Source organism: Aquila chrysaetos, chromosome Z (assembly GCF_900496995.4).
Source record: "Aquila chrysaetos chrysaetos chromosome Z, bAquChr1.4, whole genome shotgun sequence".
In the NCBI taxonomy this organism is placed as follows: Eukaryota; Metazoa; Chordata; class Aves; order Accipitriformes; family Accipitridae; genus Aquila; species Aquila chrysaetos.
In genome coordinates, this window is record NC_044030.1 from 20,282,823 (window position 1) to 20,308,192 (window position 25,370).

The 25,370-nt window shown below is 40.6% G+C and overlaps 1 protein-coding gene across 4 annotated transcripts in view; it reads left to right on the top strand.

The window, feature by feature from the left end:
- The first annotated feature begins 3,208 nt into the window (after positions 1-3,208).
- Positions 3,209-25,370, top strand: part of SNX2 (sorting nexin 2) — a 36,264-nt gene continuing 14,102 nt past the window's right edge. For 2 of the 4 annotated variants that reach the window (XM_030004141.1, XM_030004142.1), the window contains exons 1-7: positions 3,209-3,369; positions 13,469-13,586; positions 15,522-15,587; positions 22,403-22,566; positions 23,864-23,930; positions 24,140-24,183; positions 24,276-24,417. In XM_030004141.1, the coding sequence (XP_029860001.1) occupies positions 3,262-3,369; positions 13,469-13,586; positions 15,522-15,587; positions 22,403-22,566; positions 23,864-23,930; positions 24,140-24,183; positions 24,276-24,417 (709 nt within the window). In that variant the 5' untranslated portion in view covers positions 3,209-3,261. The remainder of the gene's footprint in view (positions 3,370-13,468; positions 13,587-15,521; positions 15,588-22,402; positions 22,567-23,863; positions 23,931-24,139; positions 24,184-24,275; positions 24,418-25,370) is intronic. The other 2 variants (XM_030004143.1, XM_030004145.2) reach the window with 1 other exon arrangement.

Consider the following 25,370-nt stretch of genomic DNA (forward strand, 5'->3'; position numbering starts at 1 on the left):
TTAAAGCAGGCACACCACATATACACAAAGGGCTGAAACAAGTTCCACGTGTAAATTTAGCCTTGATGTTTCTACTCTTCATGTTCTTGACTTTGCAACCTTAATATCCTTCTCATGTAGCATTAGAGGTGGCTTTATTGGCTGCAATGGAATGGGTGGCTGCAGTTTCCGTTAGGATATGTGGGCAGCTTCCTCTCCTCTCCCTTAGATTCTCACTTACTAGCATGAGGTAGAGTTGACAGCTATTACGTATTTGTTGAATAACACACATATTAATACCCACATTGACAGGGGTGAGGCTTGGCTTTAAACTGAGGGGGTTTTTGCAGTAACACATCACAATCTCATGTGTGATTGGCTTTTTGCAATCATCCTAAGTTTTCCTGCAGCATTAATGGTTTTCCAATTTTTTTCCTTGATTGGCTTTCTCTATTTTAGATTATTTTTCCACCCAGATTTACTAATCCACAGTTTTTCAAACTGAAATCTCAATTAGTTAAAAATCGAGGTCCTGTAGTTACCTTTGTATTACTCCTTGACCCCACTGCCACAAAAATATCTGTAATAGATTTCTGTGGCCACACATCCCAGAAGCATTAGAAAAGTAAGTTAAAAAACCCCAACCTATAAATACACTGTTACTTTGAATCAGAGGAGCTAAACTCCTTATATACCTTTCTTAATGAGTCACAAAAAAAAAAAAAAAAAAAAAAAAAAAAGCAAACCACCACAGCTGCCACCTTGTTTGCTTTTTGCTTTATTCTGCTTCTGTAGCATACTCAACTGGTGTGATAGACGACTACTTCAAGGTATTTGAGAGAGCTGATCTAGCCACAAGAGTGTTGAAAGCATGGGTGTGAATCCTGATGAAGTCAGAAAACTAGTCAGCCTAGTGGAAAACTATTAAACACCTAAGTACTATGCTAGATTAGTACACTTGCCAGAAATCTAAAAAATTTAATACATATCATATGATCTTTCTAATCACAGCAAATAAAATTATGATGACATAGCTTAACGTATAATGTCAAAGGACACAGAATTGTTACTGAGGTGATTGTATCATAATTTCTAGATAAAGTGTGCACGTGCCAGTTATTTGAAAAGCTTCCAGGAGCAGCATAGTGGAACAGGAATACCACAAGAAATTAGAAAAGCAGTAAGCATGTAATGATAGTGCCATCCACAAAAATGTAGATGCCAGAGAACTGCACTTCTGGATAGAAAATGTTTGCATATTTTGAATAGATTTTTTTCAGTTTCTTACTCTGCATTTTTAAATCTTAAAAAGACCTCTGAATGTTATGCAGAGATATACTGAACAGCAATGGGCTGAGTTAAGGAATGGAGTAAATATGTGAATAGAATATATTACATCTCATAGTCACTGCAGACAACCTTAGCATCAGTACTGTTCTTGTTATGTACAGAAAAAGGAAACATGGATATGCTGGAAAATGTCCCATTCCCATGAAACTTAAAAATACTATTCAACCCTGTAAATGACATGCAAGTTATTACAGCTTCTAGTAACAGTGATATTGTAGCTATGTTGGTCTCAAAATACATCTTTTACTCCAGTAGCAGACAACTTTTTTTGACCTGAGGAAAACGAGAAAGCTTGGCTGTTCCTTCTCCATCTACTTCTATATGTCTAAGAAGACAAATTGTTATTTTCAATTGAACTTTTGCTCATAAATCTCCTCTGTTTGATAACTTCTTTGTTATTTGCAAGCGGAAACTTGGAGTTCTTGAGCCTCAACACAAATTTAGCTCTCCTGAGTGGGAGATTTACAAGGTCTCACTCAAAGCACTGAGGCATGAAATGTCCTCAGACATCAGCGGGGACAAGGGACATTCTCTCTTAACTCAGCAGTTCACATATCCGACGAGAGAGCTCTCCACAATTTCTGATGTCTTGAGCTTCAACAGTACAGGTAAAATTATGCACGGCACTTACATGTTTCTAAGATGACATGTATTTCTGTTACATATTTACAACTTTCTCATGATGTGATTGGCAAGAGGCCAAAGGAAAACAGTATGTAAGACTGTATTCTTTCCATTTAGCCTTTACTAGGCACTCTGCAAACACTAGAGAGGTGCCACCCTTGCCCCAAAAAGCTTACAGTCTGTAGAAACAGACTCATTTTTCTACGTGAAGAGTGCTGTCCCCATTAGAGACAGTTTAGAAATTAACTTCAACACAGCAAACATTAACAAAGTTCTTACGAAGCATGAGCGTGCTGAGCGGATGAAACCTGTGGTTTATCAATGTGGAAGATCAAGATACTTTTTGAAACTTGTATTCAATATAGAAGAAGCAACAATAACATCTCAAATCAAGTGTAAGTGCCCTAGGTAATGCTTACTATATAGACAGTGTTGACATCCGACTTGGTCTTTTTTAAAATGAGTATTAGAACTTAGAATTTTGAAAGAATTGGTATCATTTGTGAGCTAACTCCCAAATGGAGGGAGGGAAGAAAAGCAATTCGGGAATAGTAACTTAGGGAACAGGCTGGCAAACACTTCATTTGCATGAGACATTACTTCAGTGGTCGTCAATAGTACTGCACCTGACCAAACGACAGCAAGAGCGGGGCATAACACTTCTAATCCTCACTCCCTAAGATCTCGTCTGAAACAGTGTGATGAGTGGAGTTTCCTCATGGAAAACCTGTTCTTAATTCAACGACTGACACGAGACGGAACATCAAATTTCTTGGAAGTTCCTCCCAGGCCCGTGGTGCAGGGCAGGGGATGGAGGGTCGCAATGGCGCCAGCGTGCCGGCTCCTCGCGAAAGGGGGACAAAGTAAAACGCCCCGCAGGGTTTCAGCGGGGGGGCGGCGTGGGGAGGGACGGGAGCTTCCCCAGGCTTCGTTCCCAGCAGGGACCTCACGTCCAGGGCTCACGGCTACCTCAGGCTGCACCCACGCCGCCCCGCTGCAAGCAGGGGGACCCCCGGGACAGCCAGCTTTCCACGCCGGGGCGGGTCGCCTAAAGCACAGACACGCGTGGACGCTGCCTCCGTGGGACGCAGGCTTTGAGGGGTTCCGCAGACAGCGACCGACTTCACGGAACTATTTCACGGCGACGGCGGACCCCGCTGCCCCGGGAAAGGGAAGCTCCCGTCCTCCCGCCGCCGCCCCCGGCCCCGCTCGCTCCCGCCGCCTGCCGGCCCCCTCCAGTCACGTGGCTGCAGGGGGCGGTGCGGCCGTCACGTGAGCGAGGGGCTGGCGGCCGGGCTGGAAGGGAAGATGGCGGCGGAGAGGGAGCCCCCGCCGCTGGGGGAGGCGCGGCCCGCCGACTTCGAGGAGCTGGAGGAAGGCGAGGACCTCTTTACCAGCACCGTGTCCACCCTGGAGGTGAGAGCCCGCCCGTCCACCGCGGGGCCCGAACGCTGCGGCCGCGCCGGCGCCTGCCGGGCCCTCCCCTTCCCGCCAGGCCGCCGGTGCCGCGCTCCTGGCCGGGGCCCCCGGCCCTGACCGGCCCGGCCCCCGGCTGCGGCCCCGCCGCCTGCCTCTGTTCCGGTAGCGGCGACTCCTCGGCGCTTTCCTTCCGGCGGGCGAGTGGCCTCGGCCCCGCGGGGGCTCGGTGGTCCCCCTCAGGTCTTCTCCTGCCAAAAGAAACCCGAAACTCTTTCTCCAAGTACTGCTGTGCCAGGTCGCCGCTTTCCTTCGTCTTACCCCCTTCTCGTACAGCCGGGGAAATAAATATTTCCACCTTTCCTCTTCACACAACGCCAGTTTTGCTGGTCCTGTCGTGTCCCGTCCCCCCCCCGCCCCCTTAGCCTTTGTGTGGATTGATAACAACCCATTTTCTGTCCGAGGCTTCACCCCCTTCCCGTTTGCAAAAAAAAAAAAAAAAAAAAAAACCAAACTTGCAGAAACTTCTTATTTCTCTCTAAGCCTTCTGCCGCCGGAGCCGGCGCAGCGCGGGGCTGCCGGTGGCTGAGCCTGCCGTCGCCGGGTGGCCGGTGACTGCCGTGCCGCCCCGCCTGCCGCCGGTGCTCCCCCCACCGCCTGCCGCCGCCGCCTCCGAGCAGGAAGGGCCGTTACGGGCGGCTGAAGGCAGGAGGCATGCATGCGTGTAAGGCGTTGTGAAACGTGCAGTTGGTCAGAGAAACCAGAGTCTGGAAGGTCTGAAAACTGGGGGTGAACGCATCTCCAAACCGTGGTTGCTTTCCGTGCGTGCAAGGCAAAAAAAACAAACCAAAAACCGGAACAACTGGATGCGTAAATAGGTCCTCGTTCTGAAAAATGCTTCTGCGTTCATTCACTACAGCGGGAGCTTTTCTTGATGAGTTGTTGTGGTCATGTTTCACCTGTGTGTTTTGCCAGTACCTTGTGGAACAACTTTGTTCTTCCTGTATGCAGTTGCCCTTTTAAAAGGAAAATTGTTCCTGTTCCTCCTTTCCTAGAGATTTTCCTGTCCCTGACCTTTACAGTAATAGGATCAGTGCGTGGTTCTTTGTTTTACGCTGGCTGTTGCTTGTCCTTAACAAAAAAGGCCTGTATACAAAGAGGCTCTTAGAAGGCAAGTGACTTTAAAATACATTTCTCAAGTCACTTTTTTTTTTTTTTTCTTTTTATCGATGCATAATCTGTGCATTGGTAGAAAAAGACCTGTGGAAATATGCTGTGAAGGAATAGCAAATGATGTGAACCTGCAGTTGACAAGAATTGTATCAATAGATTTCTGTGTATCTCTGTGTGATACAGTGTGTGTTATTGGAGTCTTGGTCTCTGTGCTAAGAAAGGCTGCAGTATAACATAAACGTCTTTACTGATGTGGTCTGGAATTAAAGCTGGAAGAGATAAGATAGATTTAGAGTTTAAATCACAGTTACAATGAGAAGTCCTCATCTTAATGATTAAAAATATTTACTGAAAACTTCTCTAACTGCAAAAACTGGCAAAGAAATGCACTTTGTTTTGGGTGGTTTGGCTGACAGTTATGTTGTGCTGCTTTGTGTTTGCAGACAGTCTATTTGAAAGAAAGGAGCTAAGTAGAAAGGGGAAGCATCTTTGCTTAAAGAGAAGCTTTGAAAACCTTTGTCAGTAAAGCTTTTTTTGATGTCTAATCAGCTACAGCATTTAGGGAAGAGCCTTAATCTCGTGATTTTCCTGCAAATTTGGAAGGAAGAGATCATGAAAATTGAACTTCTCACTAGCTTGAATGTAGATTATTTAACTCAAGTGTATAGGACACCTTAGTCCAGAGAAGAACAATTATCTCTTGGTGTGGGCCTAATTAAACTTCTGTCTTGAGTGTTGTTTTAGTCCTGTAAATATTCATGAAGTAGCTGTTTCTAAATGGCAATAGAAGTTCTATAGTAAAAACAGAATGGCATCCTGCTTTTCATAGTTGATCAGGTATTTGTTTGCTGACACCAGAGGAGAGAGCATGGCAAGGGACGGTGAGGTCCAAAGCCAACTTAGATGAAGGCTATGGTACTTTGAAAGGGTTCCCAACTGGTTTATCTTGGAGCTGTCTATTTGCTTTTTGCATGATTAATTTCAGCCCCCCTCCTATTTTTTCTTGTTTTCATTCTCTTTGCAGCTCACAAAAGGCTGTTCCTTTTTTACCTATGATTTTGTTGTGCAGTAGAGAAGCTACAAGATTTCTAACATGTCTTCCAAATAGCTTCCATGTTAACGAAGTCTCCATTTAGAAAACACATGCTAACTCATCTAAGTTTCACCTGACAAAATACAAGTTCAGTGTATATTATGAACAGCAAATATGAAATATTTAAATACAGGAAGGCTGACTGACTTCAGTGGCTTATCTGTATAATGAAATGGAGAATATTGTTTATTTCGAGTTGAATTCTCTGATGCAAAGAAAAAGAAGCTGGAGTTTTAACTTTGTGCACTTACTAAAAGTTAGTGACTTAAATTTAACCCTCTTAATTCTAGAATGTAAAACACACTGAGCTGTAACACCTGGCATTTCTGGGGTGCGGTGGGAACACGTTTTAGGACTTGAAAGCTTGTTGGATGTAAGAGGATGAGAACGCTTCCCTTTCTGTGAACGTAGGGCACCTATGAACTCGGCACCTGGCTGAGCAGCAGCTTGTCTGAGCTGGTGGGGTGCTTATTTCCTCATCAGATACCCACAGTGCCTAAGAGCAGTAGAAGGATTGTTTGGTTTTCATTGTGCCAACCATATTGTAATGTCTGGAGGACTGCCTCCATTAAATTCGTGGTCACTGAGTGGTCTCCCTTTAGCTGTCAGAGTTGGTTTCATCAGTGGGAACAGCCAGACTGAATCAGAAAAATAGTCTCAGCCAAGATTGCATTTACAACGATACTCAGTGGTGGATGCCGTGTGAAGAATATTGCTGATGATTGTATGTATGTGCTGGTGGTCACCTGCAGTGCTCTCTCAGATACCAGTTTTTTGTAGCTCAGGGACCTCCTGAGCCCTAGGTAGCATTACAATATTAATAATCTTCCAAGGACTTACCTACTTGCTGAATTTTTAAGTGCATGGGGTTTTGTTTTGGTTTGGTTTGGTTTGGGGTTTTTTGTTTAAAAAAAAAAAGTGTCTATGACACACACAGCAAGAAGTTCTGGAAGTTAACTGTGCATTATGAGAAGAATCATCCTGTTACAAGTTTGTAATCAACAAATTGCTGATTTGCTGTCCATGTCCTCTGCCGCTCTTAGGAGGGACCACAAACAACTGTATGAAAGTCACTTTTGGCAACATATATGAAAAAAGAGTATGTTAGATTTTCTGAAAAATTGTATGTTTAGTGTTACTCTCACTTCATCAGTTCCCCCTCCTCCTTCCTCCTTGCCCTAGTCTGTGTTTCTGCCACCTTCCTTGCTGCACCACTTCTTACTTCATTTCCCCTAAACTTCTCACTCATTTCTGTACTGTCTGTCTCTGTTTTGTAAAGCAGGTGTCGTGTGAACATGTAGCTAAGCTGCCACATATTAATTTCAACTGGTATTTATATTCCTGGGTTTTTTTCTAATGGAAGAATACATGGAGGCACTTGAAACCAATCAGTAAGCAGTAGATGTGGTAATCTATCAAGGACTGTCATTTAGGGCAGGGTGTGTATATAATCTCATTGCCAGTTTATCAGTTTATGTCAAAGATCTGCAATATGCATTTGGTTTTTGCACAGAAGGCAAAACATTAGATAGACACAGAAGTCCAGATGTCTTTAATGATATCCATTGAATTTAACAGTGACAATTATAGAGGAAGCAGTAAAGATCCCGTTGGAATATCTGAGAGGAAAATATTAAGTCCTTCAACACTGTACTCGACCTCTGCACAAAACTAACTCTGTATCCAAGATTGATTGGTGTAATTCTACTGGAAATGTGTGTCTTGTTCCTTGGTGTTAAATCCAGGCTGTAATGGAAGTACGTAGGCATTCGTTCTAGTGTGATTGCTTGTGTCCTCTTACTTTCTGCTGAAAATGTTACTGTCCTGCTGTTGAGTCTATTCTGTCTGCCCATGCTGTGATGTGTGAGCTTCTGTAACCCTGTTTCAGACAATGAGCCTGGTTAACTTGAACAATTAGAATAGTATGCTGGTTAGCTTTTGTCAGCCTATTATTGTGTTCTGACCGAAGGAGGCTAGGAGGGGTTCAGACAAGTAGTTCAACTGGTTTGGGGGGGACTCTACTATTAAGAGAAGGGAGGATGTCCAAGCATCTAGGGCTGTAATTTCAGCCAACAGAAAATGTGAGAAGTTGTTCTTGTTTCTTCATAAGTCAAAGCTATAAAACAGTTATTGCAGCTGAATGTAATGCACAATAAAAGAGGAGAAAATTGAGCTTGTTGTTGCCGTTACAAATTGGAATGGGCCTGTAGACTTCTCACCAGAAACTTGTTTTCTAGGAAACAAGTAAAGCAGGATCCTGACTGCCCTGCATATCTGAAAGTCCTGGACATTGGGTATCTTTGTTGTTGGATGCTTCACCTGACTTACTTTCAGCTCAGGAGTCTCCCAGAAATTTCACAGGCCTGTACCTTTCAGGAAATGGACATGTTTGTGACATCTCATGAATTGCTGGCGTCAAGTCAGTTTAAAATCTCTAAACAGCTATGCCATCCATGTGTGTCTGGGCCATGAGGTTTTTTGTTAGGCTCATCTTCCATTTCTTGTCTGATACTCAGATTTTCACTGCGCTAACTACTAACTCTTCTAACAGCTATTTTAATCACCTTAATCACCTTTTATTTTAATCACCTTTACTCCACAGAGATAAAAGAGCAAAGTTGGGGTCCTGTCTTTTAGCTTGTACCTGTAGTAGGGTGTAACTGGAATAGCTTAATATGTTAGTAGTTGTTTGGGTGCATGGTTGCTTTTTTTGAGAAGCTGAATAGTACTCTCTGACCCACTGACTATGTAAAATAATCAGATTATTAGGAATTAATTGACTGTAGTTTCTGATACATTCAGAGCTGTGGCTTTCTGGGTTTTCATAGTTCCCTGAGGACTATGTCTGTTCTGAAGATAACTTTTGAAGATAATGAACTGAACTTTGTTGCAAAACTCTTAAAAACAAGCTGATGCTGTGTTCAGACCAGTAATGTTTTTTAGTAAGTTTCTACACATTATCTTTTTCATATAAAACCCCAACTGTCTGTGAAGTTATTTAACCCCATCCTTAATTTATCTTGTTTGAGAATGACAGCTGTTTAAAAATACCAAAGAGCCACTGAAAAATTAATAGGCCAGGAAATACCTTGTCAGCTTTTTGCGGTTGAACTCCAGCTGGCAGCTGAGCCCTGCACAGCTGCTCACTCACTCCCCCCTGCAGGATGGGGGAGAGAATTGGAAGAGTAAAAGTCAGAAAACTTGCAGGTCGAGATAAAGAAAACTTAATAGGTAAAGAAAAAGCTGCGCGCACAAGCAATATGTAATGAATTCATTCACTTCTTCCCATTGGCAGGCAACTGTTCAGCCATCTCCAGGAAAGCAGGGCTTCACCACACGTAATGGTTACTTGGGAAGACAAATGCCATTAACCTCAAATATCCTCTCCATCCTCCTTCTTCCTCACAGCTTTTATTGCTGAGCATGGTGTTACATGGTATGGGATATTCCTTTGGTCAGTTGGGGTCAGCTGTCCTGGCTGTGTCCCCTCCCAGGTTCTTGTCCTCCCTCAGCCTTCTCTCTGCAGGGCAGTGAGAAACAGAGAAGGCCTTCATGCTGTGTAAGCACTGATCAGTAATAACTAAAACATCCCTGTGTTGTCAACACTGTGTGCTCACAAATCCAAACTGTGGAACTATACAAGCCATTATGAAGAAAATCTATCCCAGCCAAAACCAGTACACTGAAAGGGTATTTCAAAGGAAAGACATTTTACTTGTAAATCATCCACATAACTAAACTAATATCCCCGATTCTTAAAAACAAAACTTGAGTTTTATAACAAATATAAATTTATTATATCTTTATAAAACAAATAACACACAGACAGAACTTCTGTTTCACTGGAAATCTTCCTGAAAGAGTCACTTCTAGACTTTGTATCTTCTATACAAATTATACCAGCTGCATGAATAAGCTTTGCCTCTTGAGCTTTCTGAGGTGCTCCTAAGGTCTGTTTGAGTCCTTTCCTTTTGCAAGTATCCTCCAGTTGTGGTTTGTGGAAGTGGAGGTGTGTGAAATTTGGAGAAAGCCATCTGTAACCGGTACGCTAACAACAGCTGTGAAGCCAGGTATCCAGAGCAGAATTCTTGGCTTTCTTTAATTGTGCCAATGGACAGGCTCTTTCCCATCTGTTTTGGGTTTGTGTGGTGGGGTTTTGGTAGTGGGGGAGGGGCTGCAGGGGTGGCTCCTGTGAGAAGCTGCTAGAAGCTTCCCCGGCTCCAAGTCGGACCTGCCGCTGGCCAAGGCTGAGCCCATCAGCGACGGTGGCAGTGCCCCTGGGAGAACAGATTTAGGAAGGGGAACCAGTAGTGAGTAGTGGGGTTGGAATGTGAGAGGAGCCCCTCTGCAGACACCGAGGTCAGTGAGGAAGGAGGGGAGGAGGAGCGGGGGAGGAGGGGATGCCCCTGCAGCCCATGGTGAGACGGCAGGCTGTCCCGCCCCAGCCCATGGAGGGGAGCGGGGGAGCAGATGCCCACCTGCAGCCAGAGCAGGTGGATGCCCCCAAAGGTGGCATGACTCCATGGGAAAGCCCGTGCTGGAGCAGTCTGTGCTGGAGGGACTGCAGCCCCTGGAAAGGACTCATGTTGGAGGAGTTCATAAAGGACTGTCTCCCGTGGGAGGGACCCCACGCTGGAGCAGGGGAAGAGTGAGGAGTCCTCCCCCTGAGGAGGAAGGAGCGGCAGAGACAACGTGTGGTGAGCTGACCCCAACCCCCATTCCCTGTCCCCCTGTGCTGCTGGGGGGAGGAGGTAGAGAAAAGCGGGAGGGGAGTTGAGCCAGGAAGGAGGGAGAGCTGGGGGGAAGGTGTTTCAAGATTTGGGTTTTACTTCTCATTATCCTTGGTTTGATATGATTGGTAGTAAATCAAATGGATTTTTTTTTTTCCCCAAGTTGTCTTTTGCCCATGACCATAAGTGGTGAGTGTTCCCTCCCTGTCCTTGTCTCGACACATGAGCTTTTCTTCATATTTTCTCCTACTCATCGCACCCCGGGGCGGGGAGGGGGTGAGTGAGCAAGTGGCCTCGTGTTGCTTTGTTGCTGGCTGGGCTGAAACCACAACACCAGCTCAGTGATAGAAAGGGATCCATAATCCTACGGACCTGGTGGCATGTATTTATAGCTATTCCTAGAACGAATCTGTTCCTTTTTTCAAAGTGGGAATAGCTTTGTATTGGCCTTGGTTAACTTGTTGCTTTAGGCACGTAAATGTTTAGTTTTTCATATTATGCCATATGTTGATCAGGTTTAAATGTTCAAGGTGAATTTTGTGTCTTGTAGGGTTTCTTTTTGTGATTAGAAGCCAGGTATAGTCAAAAATAACCATCAGTAATGAAAATAGCTACCTCAGATAAAACTGAGAAGATAGACTGAGGGAATAGCTTGAAGATGTTAGTCTTCTCTAAGGGCTCTTTTCCACCACTTGTTAATCAAGAGCACAATTAAGGGATAAAACAGAAAGCCCTTTGCTATGTGCAAGTGTGCAGGAAGGCTTTTGTTCCCTATGTCTGGCTGTATTACAGCTGTTTTTCATGGAGGTGAATTGACAAGCATGAGCTACATGCCATTCTGCATGTCGTAAGGTGGGGTCCCCACTATGTCCTAAACCTCAGAGCTATCAAAATGTAAGTGGGCTGCTGTTCAAAGTTGAGTAGCAGCAAAACTGGCTTGGAATCAGTATCTGTAACGTTTTTGTGAAGAGTTGCTTTTGCTGATAAAACTTTAAACTGCTTGAAACTCACAGGGAAATCAAGCATTTCCATGCTTTGCTGTTCTAGCTGAAGTACAAGATCTTGAACTTGCAGCTCTGTGCAGCACTGCCTAGAGAGACAGACTTGTTTCTTCTGGAATATGCCACTTCTGAGTTCTGAAATCACTTAAAACTATCGAGTATTACATGTGACATACTATCTGTAGTATCATTTGTAGAATAATAAAGCATGTCAAGTGGTGAGGTTTTCTTACATTTCCTAGTTAATTTTGTCTAAATTAGTTGCAAATCTTGTGATACAACTTAAGGATCATACTTCACAGAGTGAACAAATAGACCTTTATTACCTGAGAGCACTCTATTTGCTGTGGGATCACTTCAGCCTTGGTTTAGTATATGAGATGAGAAGTGTACGTGTGGCTAGTGGATTGGTTCCTTGTAAGGTTATAAACTCTACTACCTACATACAGTTCCCAAGTGTTTCTGCTTTGACTTTCTTTGCAGGCTCTAGGGCAAAATCCAACAAGCAGTCTGAAATGCTGCTCTTTCATTGCTCATCACTTTGATTTGTTTATTGGTTTCCCCACTTTACATATGGGCTTTTCAGAGAGTGGCAGCCTTTGGCAAAGGGAAGGGGGTATAACCTCTTCTGTCATTTGAATGGAGCGGTTCCTTGTTGCAACCATAATCTTGTTTAAGAAATATAAATTTTCTGGTGTTCTCGTATTTGCTTTCATCTTCCTTCTGTCCTCAGCAGGGAAAACCTTGAGCTAACACCTTTCCAGGTCAACAGAGCTTTGATTTCATATGTCCTCTGAAAAAACATTTTGTACTGTGTCTGAATTTGTCTGGCAGGATTTTTACTGTTTCTTGCTTAATTCCTCTGCGCCAGAATTTCAGGCGGCTGAGGTCTGGATAGATGCGGGGGCGAGGATCTTGCTCTCTGCTGCTTGAAGTAAAGCAGCAGTGCCATACTCTGTGTCAGGACATACACTGTTCTTGGACAGGCAGCTATAAGAAAGGCCTTCCCTTAGAACTGCTGCCTTGCTACATTTATGAATGTGAAAATACAATCTGGACAGACTTTTTCAGTGGCTTTTCAGTATTTTTCAAGCTTTTTTAAATCTTTCGTAGCCTGTGGCATTTGTTGCCACAGACATGTAGCCTGAAACATTTACTACCTGTTTTGAATTCTGGTTATGAACTTAAATTATGACAACTCTATGCAAAAACTAGGAAGCAAGTAGTGACACGGTTTACAAATGCTCCTTTTAAAGTGGATGCATTAATGAATAAATATGCTGTTGTTGAAAACTCCTTAGCTAGCTGTCTTGGATGAAGTTGTGAGAAGTAAGTCTTGCAAATTTTCTAGTCCTATGCAGTAAACATAGTTGATACTTGTATTCAACAAGGATTTTCTAACTGAAGCACTGATCTTCAGTCAGATGTTTATTTATTTTGTGAGTAAGCTATAAATTGCTTTAATTTTCCTGAGCATCTGCAAATATTTCTCTTTTTCACAGGGCAAGTTCTAGTCTTCAGTGAATTAAAAGAACTGTATCTATGGCAAGCCTAGCTTCCATGTACAGTACAACGTGACCCTCTGGCAATAATCCCCAAGTTCAACCTGTTGCAAAGCTATCAAAATTTCTTACGGCCACAAGCTGCCTTGAATTGTTTGGATGGCATTAACGAGTTATTTTATCTCTGAAAAACTGGTATAGAGCTCTTGGAGATTTCTTTATTAATTTTTTTCTATGTATAAATCCAGATTTAAATCTAAGCCTTTCCAAAAGGAACTTAATCAAATTACATTCAGCAATACTAATATAATTATTCTATATATTTCTGTAGCAGCTTTTGTTTCATGTTACTTAAACCTGAGGAAACGGGTGACTTTTTTTCTCTCTGACAAAGAAATGAAAAGAGCTGTTGACTAGCTCATATCCTTTGTTCATTGTTACCACGCTAGGAGTAGGAAATGGAAATAGCTGGCAGGGTTTCCTTTCTGTACATCTTGCCTTGTTTCTTTGCAATGAAAGAATGTTTGTTCCAGTAATTCTCATATACTGACACGTGGCAGCTGGTTCTCTGCTAATTACTTCACTTTTTTTTTTAAACAGTCAAGTCCTTCATCTCCAGAGCCAGCAAGTCTTCCTGCAGAAGACCTCAGCACAAACTCCAATGGTCCAAAGCCAGCAGAAATCATGCTAGATGATGACAGAGAAGACCTCTTTGCTGGTAATTGCTCTTTGCTTCTAATGTGTCTGCATAAACTCTTTTGCTCTTGGACTGAAAGAAATGTGCTTTTCTGTGAAGGAGCGTTAAAACCTTTTAAATAGTTTGACAATGATGTACAGTTTTTTTCTTGTGGTACTTCGTAACATTAGTTAAGTTTGTTTACTAAATGCAAGTTTCTCAGTGGTGTGTACTGTCAGTGGCAGTGTGGCAGTGTTAGCTGGTTAGTAATGTGTTCTGCTGACTATAATAATAGTATTTGTCATTATGTAATTAACAATATTCAAATCTGTGTGTAAAAAGTGACTTAAGTTGCATCCTTGTTTTCTACTTAACCACACACAACCTGTCCCAGTCTTTTCCAATTACAAAGATAATTGAGGTCGTATTGCAAGCTGGAGGGTATTTCCTTTTTCCTGAGACTCTTTTGTTACAATGAAAGGGTAACAAACTGGTGTATGGGACCAGTCATATCATTTCACTAGGGCATGATTCTGTCTTTGATACTTGACAGATTGCATGTTTTGGAGAAAGATGTGTGAAAGTTCTGATAAGTAATCAGTCAATAGACAACACATTTCTAGTGCTTCATTAATCAGTCACTACTCTGGTGTTGGTTTTCGACTGTCTTAACATGGGTTATGGTTGCTGTCAATTACAGGTGTAGGAGCATTAACTATTCAAGAAAGGAGATGTAATATTTGAAGTATATTTTGTACGTCAAAAGATAGTTTTGAGTGCTGCTTCTCAATACTAACACTTTACCTATTCCTACCTATTGAGTGAGTCAGTTGGCAGTCTGCTTTGAATACAGTCCTCATCTCAGTTGATTCCCTGATGTAATTGTTTGAAAATAAACTTCATAGCCTTTAGTTCTGGGCTATTTTGTATAGATACACGTATATACATGCCTATTACCTTTGTTCTGAAATTACTAAATTTGTATTTGCATATATTTGAACTTGTATTTGCTCATGACAGTGTTAGAACGTATTGACTAGTTTAACTCTCTGAAAGGGTTTTAAGAGAAAAAGTGAATAAAGAATAGAGGGGTAATCTTACTTCTTTTGTATTTATATTACCTAATCTTATGACTTGCAAAGACCAGCAATGCTTTAGTTATGAAACTTTCTAGTACCAGTAATTTAGTTATTTAGCTTCAGTATATAAAACCAGCTTTTTATAACCATAGAGCCATCTGGAATGTATATTTTAGGAAAGCCAATTCTCATTTGGATGATATTAAGAAAAAAAGTGGCTGGAGTAAATATTGAGGGGAACCAGACAGAAGGAGCAAATGTTAGCAGCCAGATTGTTTCAACTGAAATGAATGCTGCGAGGAAAACACACAGAACTGATTTAATGAGTTTGAGTTTTGCTATGGAAGACATTCTCTTAAATGCATGCAGCACTGAACTAAAAACATCTAACATACTGCATGTCTAACACAACCAAGACTGGTCTTTAAAAGGTCAATTTATATAGAGACAGAGGTTAGTACAGATGCTCAAAGAGGGGAAAAAAACAAGAGTGATTTATGCAGCCTAAGACAGAATATGACATCTTTCACGGTGTACTGTTCTAAGCAGGAAGTTTGCGTACTACAGTTGTACCCTAGTGATGAACTTCTGTCTTTGTATCACTGTCAGCATAGGCGTTCTCAAAAACAACATCTAATTTGTGTTCCAGTGCTGTGCACTCACAAGTATAACTATTCTTTTCTTTCTTAGGACTGTTTTGCTAGACAATGATATTAATCCATCTGATTAAGTTTCTGATACTGATTTGCAATGAATAGAAACAATGTGAGAAGGCAACATGAGATACCTATTTTCTTGCTTCCAGCATGATTGCATAAGCCTGGCTTTCTATGAAAGCAGGACTTAATTAACAAGTGAGCATGACTGGGTTTTTTTCTTCAACATGTTGAAATTCCAGAGGAACCTATCTTGGCACAGCTTGTAGGAATGCTTAACCGGAGAGGAAGAGAACAAAGTTCCACAGGTTTCTAACTTATGTTGTTCCTTCATACTGAATTATTAGACCCTATAAAATCCAGGTAAAGGAAATCCTATGGGTGGCTCCTGAAAGGAGGGACTCTGATGCTTTGGGGGCATAAACAATTCTAGTTTTGCAGACTTATTTGTAAAAAATATGATGGTATGCTTCTCTAGCTATTGTAGGCTTGATAAATCCTTTTCATTATTCCATCTAATATTGCAACCTAATAGAAAAGGAGGTAAGGGAGAACAAATTATATGATTTCCTATATTGTTTTAATGCAGTTCAGAACCTGGGATTTTTTTAGGCTATTTGACTATGCTTAAAGCTTCTTTGCTATTGTGTTTCTGCGGCAGCTACAGGATAGTATGTGCAATAAAATGTTTTAGGTATTCATTACCTTGTCTCTGGTGACTCATAAGTACTTTGGCTGAACTATTAAAACTGGGTTTCAAAGGTGAACGAAAATGAGTTTTCCAGCTGTCATTGGAGACCAGTAAATTTTGCTGCTGCATTTATTAGTATTGTGGTTCTTAGTTCTGGAAAAAAGCAAACTGTCTTGCTAAACCCACTTAAGCACTTTTACCCTTAGAATAAAAGTCAGTGTGTTGATTATTTGGCCAAAAAAGAATTACTTTATCTTACCTTGTAGAGCTTTTACATGTGGAGGCAGTAATGGTCAATGCTCCAAACCAGGTAGTTGTCGTGGTTTAACCCCAGCGGGTAACTGAGCACCACGCAGTTGCTCACTCACTACCGCTGCCCCCACCCGGTGGGATGGGGGAGAGAATTGGGAAGAAACAAGTAAGACTCATGGGTTCAGATAAGAACAGTTTAGTTGAACAGAAAGGAAGAAAATAATAATGGTAATAATGACAATAATAAAATGACAAGAATAATAATAATAAAATAACTGGAATATACAAAACAAGTGATGCACAACAGAATTGCTCACCACTCGCTCACCGATGCCCAGTTAGTTCCCGAGCAGTGATCCCCCAGGCCAACTCCCCCAGTTTATATACTGGATGTGACATCACATGGTATGGAATATCCCTTTGGCCAGTTTGGGTCAGCTGTCCTGGCTGTGTCTCCTCCCAGCTTCTTGTGCCCCTCCAGCCTTCTTGCTGTCTGGGCATGAGAAGCTGAAAAATACTTGACTTAGTCTAAACACTACTTAGCAACAACTGAAAACATCAGTGTGTTAGCAACATTCTTCTCATACTAAATCCAAAACATAGCACTGTACCAGCTACTAGAAAGAAAATTAACTCTATCACAGCCAAAACCAGGACAGTAGTCTTAAGAGTGTCTATGAGGCTTTGGGTTGTGTCTTAAAACCTGGCTGTCCATAAGCTTCTGCTGTAGAGTGAAGAACTAAATTTTGAATTAGTCTTCTAAAATCTTGGCCTAAAGTTCTGTGTGTAGCTGCAGAAATGTGCCATGGACTGCCTGTGCATGACATAGCTGTCTGTGCCTTCTCACTGTAGTGCTCATAGATGATGAGCAGGTCTATAAAGTTATGTCAGTGCTCTGTCACCATTTTCAGAAAAATGGAAAATTATGATTTTTTCCTCTCCCTTAGTCTGGTAAAAGATTAGTTTTTATGTTCTTTTATTTTTTCAGCTCTGAAAGGTGTTTGGGAATGGATCATCTTATGCAAGTATCTAGTTACTGTGTCCTGGGGGAAAGTCGATGAGGTGGAGGGGGGTGATGTTTGTTTTTATTAGGTTTTTGTTTTGTTTTTCTTCAGGTCCTGATAGGTTTGTCTTACGCTTTTTTCCTGGGAGTTGATACAGAAAAGGAGATGCTAATTCTGTGGACCAGACAAGACATGTACTTAAAGACCAGCTGAACAGCAAAAGTTTCTACCTGATGTTGTCTGTCAGGCTGCTGTCATGGGGTGTGTCTGATCAGAAGAGATTGGTGCAGATGCCTCACTGCTTTATAGAAGCTGGTTGTTCAGTTCTAGATCTCTTCTGCAAGAAACAAATGCACAAAAGCACGTGAACCTGCAGTTTTGAAGTCAGAAGGCAGCCTTATTAGTGGCTGACTGTTCTGTTAAAACTATTTCTGTTCTCATTAAGATTATCCTTAGTACTCCTGGTGTAACAGTAAGGGTCATGGGCTATGACTTAGGTGTAGTAGTTCTCACAGTTCTGTTAGGGTATCTGTCTCTGAAATGTTGCTACACCTGGAGAAGCCTTTTTTTAATAACTTGTCCTCTGTTATGGACAACAGTTTCTACTTCAGCTTACTTCCACATTTATGTGATCACCTGAGTAAACTTTCAAAGATAATCAGCCAATTTAAACAGTCAAGCCATGTCAGAATGTTAGAGGTCTGACATTTAGAAGTGTGACCCGTAAAAATAACTTAGCTGAAGTGAGCTGCTAGTGAGGAATTGCAAACTTGCACTTTCTAAGATGATGTTTGACAAATACTAGTGGTGAAACGTAAAGAAACAAGAGCTGTCTAATGCTGAGATTGAGCCCCATGCTTAAGTGCTGATTAGAAACTTGATGTAGTTGGCTGTAGAATGTTAATTAAGCATAAATAGTTGTCTTCTGCAGCAGGATGAGATGTTTCATATTCTTTTGGAGTTAAGCATCTTGACAGTGATCCATAACAAAGACTGTTTATGGATTGTAGAGTAGATATTTATGTGTAGAAGTCTTACAGCATTAGATTGGTGGGAGTGCTTAACATGTGCTGATAACTGCCATGGCTGATGTGAGTGTTGGATCTCAATGTTTTCCTCCTAAAAGTGGGGTAGAGCAGTTGCCTCTCTTTATGCAAGAAGAGCTCGTGCTTTTGAGAACTTTCCAAGACAGCAAGACATCTAGATTTCATTTTTCATGCAAATATTAATACAGAATATTTAAAAAACAAACCAAACAAAAAAATGCCCACAAAACCACAACCTAATACCGAAGTTTCCAGGGAAAAATCTAAAATGAATAAATCAAGCAAATGTTTCTGAAAGTGCCATAGCTTCTACTCTGAAACCTACCAAATTCATCTTTCCATGAAAAAAATACCAACAAAAAGTAAACAGAAGAATTTTCAATGACACTTTTTAATCTAGACCATGTAATCTGATTTCTCAAAGTGAAAGAATGTGAGTAAGAAGCATAAATGCCAGAGTTCATCAGAACAATCTATTTCTTGCAAAATAGATCTTCAGCTTATGTACTACTCAAAGACTGCTTTTCTGATGGGGAAAAAAATAGAAAACGTAAGAGCCTGCTGTTGTTATATAAAGCTAATACTTCTTCTTCCCTTCAGAATCTTTTAATACTTTTGTTTTAAACACAAAGTACAACATCCATGTCTCTGTCCTGCTCTGTCCCATCACCCCCTTCCACTATCTTTTGCATTTCACTCTTCTAGATTTATGTAAAAGTTCAGGATGCATGAAAACTTGGGGGTGAGAGGTAACAGGAGGGGGGGTGGCATAAATTCTCTTTTCTTCTTCCTAAAAGAACTGACCTGCTGCTGTCAATCAAACAGGTACTATTTTCTCTGGGTAAGTTCCTCCAGGAAAATAGAAAAGGAGGGCTGATAGGCAGCACCTTTAAAAATTTGCTAATGCCCAACCAACATGGGGTTGCACAGCTTTAAAAATACTGGTGTGGACGAAGTCTAATGTTGCTGGTCTTGCTGAAAAGAAACCTCCTTGCCTTTCCAGCTGCTTTTTCCTGCTGCTTCCTCTTTTACAGAAATAATGCACCAGCTCAGCAGTAGCTTCAGCTATCTGCTGAACAGTAGCAGGGGGCTAATCCTGGTTGGAGTTCATGTGATACACAACCTGGATCAGTTCATGATATTAATGGGTGTGTAGATACAAGTCTGAAAAAGAGGTGTGCTGGGAAGGAGTGTGCTTCTGTTTCATCAGATAGCAGTGCTGGTTTGTTACATTGAATTCTCGCTTTTTTCATGAAGTCATGATTTTACAGTAACAGGAATGTTTTTTCAGCTGATGAAAGTGAGAAATCTGGGTGCTTTGAATTGTTTCATGGCTTGTTTTATAAGCCTGTCTAAAATTTGAAGGTACAGAGAAGTACTTAGTGGTGATTAGTAGTTTGTTTCCCAAACACACATGCTGGAATATAGCTGGTGATAGAAAAAGGAAGAATTGAAGTGGAATGGCTTTATTTTATAATTTTTAAAATATTTTATATTATATCATATTACATATATGACATGTTACATGTGTATATATAATTTTTTCTGTTTCTGTGACATAGTCATTTGTATAACACATGTTGAATGCTGTTAGCCACTAAAGGAGAGAATTACCTCTTTTCCATGTTTAAATATTGTTCTTCTCCCAATCTAAAAGCTTTTTTTGCAACTACCTCAGCATGACTTCCCACCTGATTTGAGGTTTTGAAATAAAGTTCTTTATTGGTGTAAGATGCCTCCTGTGGCATCTGAGGGCAGGAAGATTCAGCAGGATTCTTCAGAAAGATTTAGAAGTAAGAATAAAGCAATGGTAGGAAAATAAATGTTTTCAAAGAAAGCTTTAGGTACTTGTTTTAAAGTTTAGTTTGAAAATACTATGGAAATTTGTAACTCGAAATTAGGAAGAGGATTGCCAGCAGATTGAGGGAAGTGATTATTCCCCTCTGCTCAGCCCTGGTGAGGCCACGGCTGGAGTGCTGAGTCCAGGTCTGAGCTACCCAATATAAGAGAGACACTGACAGGCTGGAGTGAGTCCAGTGGAGGGCCATGAAGATGATTAAGGGCTTGAAGTGTATGACATATGAGTAGAGACTGAGAGAGCTGGGGCTGTTCAGCATGGAGAAGAGCAGGCTTGGGGGGAATCCTACAATGTGTATGAATACATGATGGGAGGGAATGGAGAAGAGGGACCCAGACTTCTCTGTGGTCCCCACTGACAGGACAAGAGGCGATAGGCACAAATGGAAATACAGATAATACATAAGAAAAAAACGTTGGGTTTGTTTTGTTTTGTTTTGTTTTTTTTTAATGGTGCGGGTGGTCAAGCACTGACACAGGTTGTCCAAGGAGGAGGTGGATTCTCCATCCTTGGAGACGCTCAAAACCCATCCGGATGTGGTCTAGCACAGCCTGCTGTAGCTGACTCTGCTTGAACCAGAGGGGTTAGGCTAGATGATCTGCAGAGATCTTTTCCAAGCTCAGCAATTCTGATATACTCCAAAACAAAGTGATGACAGCAAACTTTTGTCAGCCTCAAGCCAGAATGAGCATCTGCTTCAAACCAGGTTAAGGCATAGTGACCTTGAAGTTTGGTTTTCAATTTATTTTGAGCTTTGGTATTAAACAAATTTTAGGTACAGAGTAATTTTCATCCCTGAAATAGAGAAGTGTGGTTTTGTTCATTTATGAAAAAAATCAGGGACTGGCAAAAAAAGTGTTACAGAAGAACGGGAAACAGAATTGACTAACAGAGTATCTCTAAGCAGCAGCAGGGATAAAGCTGAGTGGTTCTGATGTATTGGTTATGAAAGATCATAATACTACTTTTTGCAGTAATAAATGATACGGTTCATTGGATGCTATTCCCAGTTCTATTTTTACATTGCTAGTAGATTACAGGCTGTTCTGGAGAAGCAAACAGTCGTCCATGGGACAAAAATTGGACTTTTTTTTACACACAATGTAACTATCTCACAAATTTTAAAGTAGATCTGACCTTTAAAGCTCCTCTTTTCTTAACTGTTGAGTAAGGAGTAGTTCTATGCACCAGGCTTTAAAAAAGTTTGGAAGAAAGATGGCGTATTTTCTCTTGAAAATGTAGTGGTTCACACAGACAGAAGTTGCAAGGACAGGTCTTTTCCAAATTGCATTGTGAACCTTTTTGGTAACTTTGTGTAACTTAGAGAGGATCTATTTTAGTGCCTTTTACCTGCTTGGCAAAGTAGTTGCCACAGGAAGTCTAGTTTGTAACAAGACTTGAGATCAGTTGGGAAGTCAATTTTGGTATCAAATGACTGTTCTGTGGTCAATGTTATCTTCTAAGGAACTAGAATTCTTGAAAATGCACATTTAGTGACAACAGCAGCATTAGTTGTTTAAACTAGAACAGGAACTTCTCTATACCCAGGAAGTGTGTAGTTTGCCAGTGGTCAAAAACAGTGGAGAAAAGCCCGTGGGATTTGTAGAGCAGAGATTTACCACCTCTTTAAAGATAGATGAACTGTCTGAAGAAAGTATTCAGTTTCAAGTGAGTAGTTTTAAGCCCCAAAGAGACTGAAGATAGATAGAGGCTAAAGGTAGTTAGTCTTACTAGTTGGAATGTCTCACCTGCTAATATTTCTATTTTACAGGTTGTGGGCTTTTGGCAGGGGTCTGGGCGTGTTATGCTTATGTAATTTCATTTAACACATGGCTTGGTCTGCTCAGTTATCAGCCTATATGACTAAATCAGCTGTTGTTCAGAGTGCAAAAACTAAAATTGGTACAGGTGCCGAAAAAGAGCTGCTTGTGGTAAAAAAAAAAAAATCATTAGTTTTCACAGTAACTCATGCAGAAATAAATGACTTATCACTTGTGACTACTTTAAAAGGCTCTTTACCAAACAGTATATATATTAAAAAAAAAAAAAGGGGGGGGCAATATTAATCTTACTTTAACCCGTTATGCACTACAAGCTCAAATGTTTAGCTATGTATTGAAAGAAATTATCTGGCACAAATGGATGCTGTTTACAGATGATCTTATTAAACTTGTATATCTTTATTTTTTAGTGTGCATATGTGTTATCTTTGTGATGCATATCCATCTCTCTTGCACAAAAACTTCTTTGCTAACTCAAAATGTTTATCTAGAAGCAACAGAAGAAGTTTCACTGGACAGTCCAGAGAGGGATCCAATACTTTCACCAGAACCTACTCCTGCAATCACTCCTGTAACACCTACTACATTAGTAGCTCCCAGAATGGAATCGAAAAGTGTAACAGCCCCTGTGATTTTTGATAGATCCAGAGAAGAGGTACACAGTAAACTTCTAAAATATGAAAATGCCTTGTTTGTTTTTTGAAGTTTTTTCTTCTTTTAAAATCACAGTTCCTAAATGTTGACTCACGATCATCCTTTGCTAAGAAGTATGTAAAAGAAGACCTATTCTGTTTATTTTGCATATAAAGTTTAGTGTGAATTTGACTCATGAAAATACCATAAGATTTCATTACTTAGGTGATTATATTGGAGATCTGTAGTGTGAGGAGTAAGAAGCTTCATTCCTTCAGAATAGATATTGTAAAGGTGTATGTTACAGCAAGCCGTGAGCTCGATACAGCAGAAATGTTTATGATGTATAATAACTCTTACTAGCATGTTACAGGTTTCAGCTTGGATTTCTAAAGCTGCTGTTAATGGGGAAATGGAGGAAGCACTTTCTAGCATTATCCTGCATGCTAACAAACAGCTGAGGCTAATGGTGGTTTTAACATTGCTATTTACATTTGGCATTCCATTCAAAGCCTGGGCATTGCCGAATGCCATTTATCCTGGAGTGTTTTCTTACTAGACAGTGCCTCTGCTAAATGAGTTTACAAACAAGACTTGCCTGTCACTCAGTGACGGCTGCTTCCCCAGATACCACAAGATGCCATTTTATTCTGATTTTCCTCCCCTTTAGCCCTGGTACACTGTCCCTTCTTCCACAGTGTTTCTTAATATCTCTGGTTTTATCAGTCTTCTGTGTATTACGTGAAAGATTATGAAATTCTGCATGATTAGAGCTCAGGCAAGTATCAGAAAATTCTGTTACTTTTCCCTTCCCAAGTTGTTCTGCTACAGGTACCATTAATAAAAAGGAATATCTGTCCTTTCATTAGAGGCATATGGAAACATCGCAAACGAGAGTGGTTTTTGAACCATTGTATCTGTTGGCATTGTAGGAGATACAATGAACATACCCCTAAGATAAGTATTTACTAAAAATTTTGAAGCCAACAAGTCCTGTGAAAAGGCTGCCATACTAAAAGCTTTTGCAGAAAGGCTTAAAACTAAAATCATAGAATCATAGATCATTTAGGTTGGCAAAGACTTTTAAGATCATTGAGTCCAACCGTAAACCTAACTCCGCCAGGTCCACCACATGAACTTTGTTGCAGTGACAGTCAATGTTAGAAATTATATTTACTTAGCACTGGACGGTGGGTCTGGAATGGTTTTTTAGTTATACAAACGTACTGACTTCCTCCTTCCTCTATACCCTTATCCTTGTAACCATACATAATATGAATGCATATTACCTGATTATATATGGCATATCTTTTTCCTAGATTGAAGAGGAAGCAAATGGAGATTTATTTGATATAGAAATCAATGTATCTGACCCAGAGAAAGTTGGTAAGTTCCTTGAGCCTAGTAAGTCAGATGGTAGACTGTCTTATCCCTTGAAGACTATTCTGAGATTTTAGCATGATTTCTTATTCTGTTATCTTTTGGCATTTTTAAGTATCTAAATGGAAAGCTATTTAATGTATATTTTGGAATAAAAAGTGTGTGGAGGGATTAAAATAACTTGACCTAGGATAAGTATCTTAATTTTCTTACAGGAGATGGCATGAATGCTTATATGGCATACAGAGTAACAACAAAGGTAACTAGTGCAACAAACGTTTGCAGATAACTTTATCGTAGCTAAGTAGATGGATCAGTAATTTATAACGAATGTTTTTTTTTTTTTTTAAGACGTCACTTTCCATGTTCCACAAAAATGAATTCTCCGTTAAAAGGAGGTTCAGTGATTTTCTTGGCTTGCACAGCAAATTAGCAACAAAGTACATGCATATTGGTTACATTGTGCCTCCAGCTCCAGAAAAAAGTATTGTAGGTAAGTGTAGTGCCTGTAAAGTTGAATTTAAGCATGTCATTTAAGTACTGTAATACAAATTAAGTATTTTAATACCTGTTGGGCTTGTAAAATAAATACATTTCTCTACAAATGTTACTTGCTGCTTATCAGGTGGTCCAAACTATTAAATACTCTTCCTGTTCTGTATTTTTAAAAAGTTCAGGTTAATTTGGAAAGGTATGTACCAGCCTTTTCCCAGCTCAGGCTGGCATTGATAATAATAAGGACATTTGTCTTAATACGTGGCTGCCTGTTTCTTACCTATCATTCTTTCTTCACTGTAGCCCTTCAAGAGCTGATTAGTCTATCAAAACAAAGACATTAAAAGAAAGTTTTTTAACTTGTGCTGTTACCAGTTGCCTGCAATATGCAAAGCTTCATACATACTCTACCTTTCAAATACTTCAGTTTGTTTCTTTTGGTTATGGTGAACACTAAAGCCCCTAGTTAATTCTTCAAACTTCTAATTCAGAAAACACTTTTGAGTGATGCTGGTCTTCGTGAATGCCTTGAAGGATCAGATCCTTTCTTCATGAACTAAGAAGCACGCCAGATGCATTGAAGCAACTTCAGTTTTATAAGCTCTAAGTAGTAGAGGTTCTTTCAAAATAACTGAACATTTAAAACCGTAAAACCTGTTGAAGTCTTTTGGCTTACCTCTATAAATAAGTGATTGGACTGTAGAATGCTGTTTGATATGTAGGGAATGGCAGGACTTCTTTTTTGGTAGTTTGTCTGTAAAGCTAATTGAAGCAGCAGCTTTTCATATGAGTAGGAATAGCCAGACTGAGTAGATGTAGGCAGCAGAAAGCTTGCGAAAATCATGCTTTTAATTCTGTGGAAAAGCACTGCATTTTTCAGTCTGCAAGATTGAAAATTTGATCAGAATTTTTGGTACTTCTTGAAAGTAATGTATGATTCTGTAATAACCA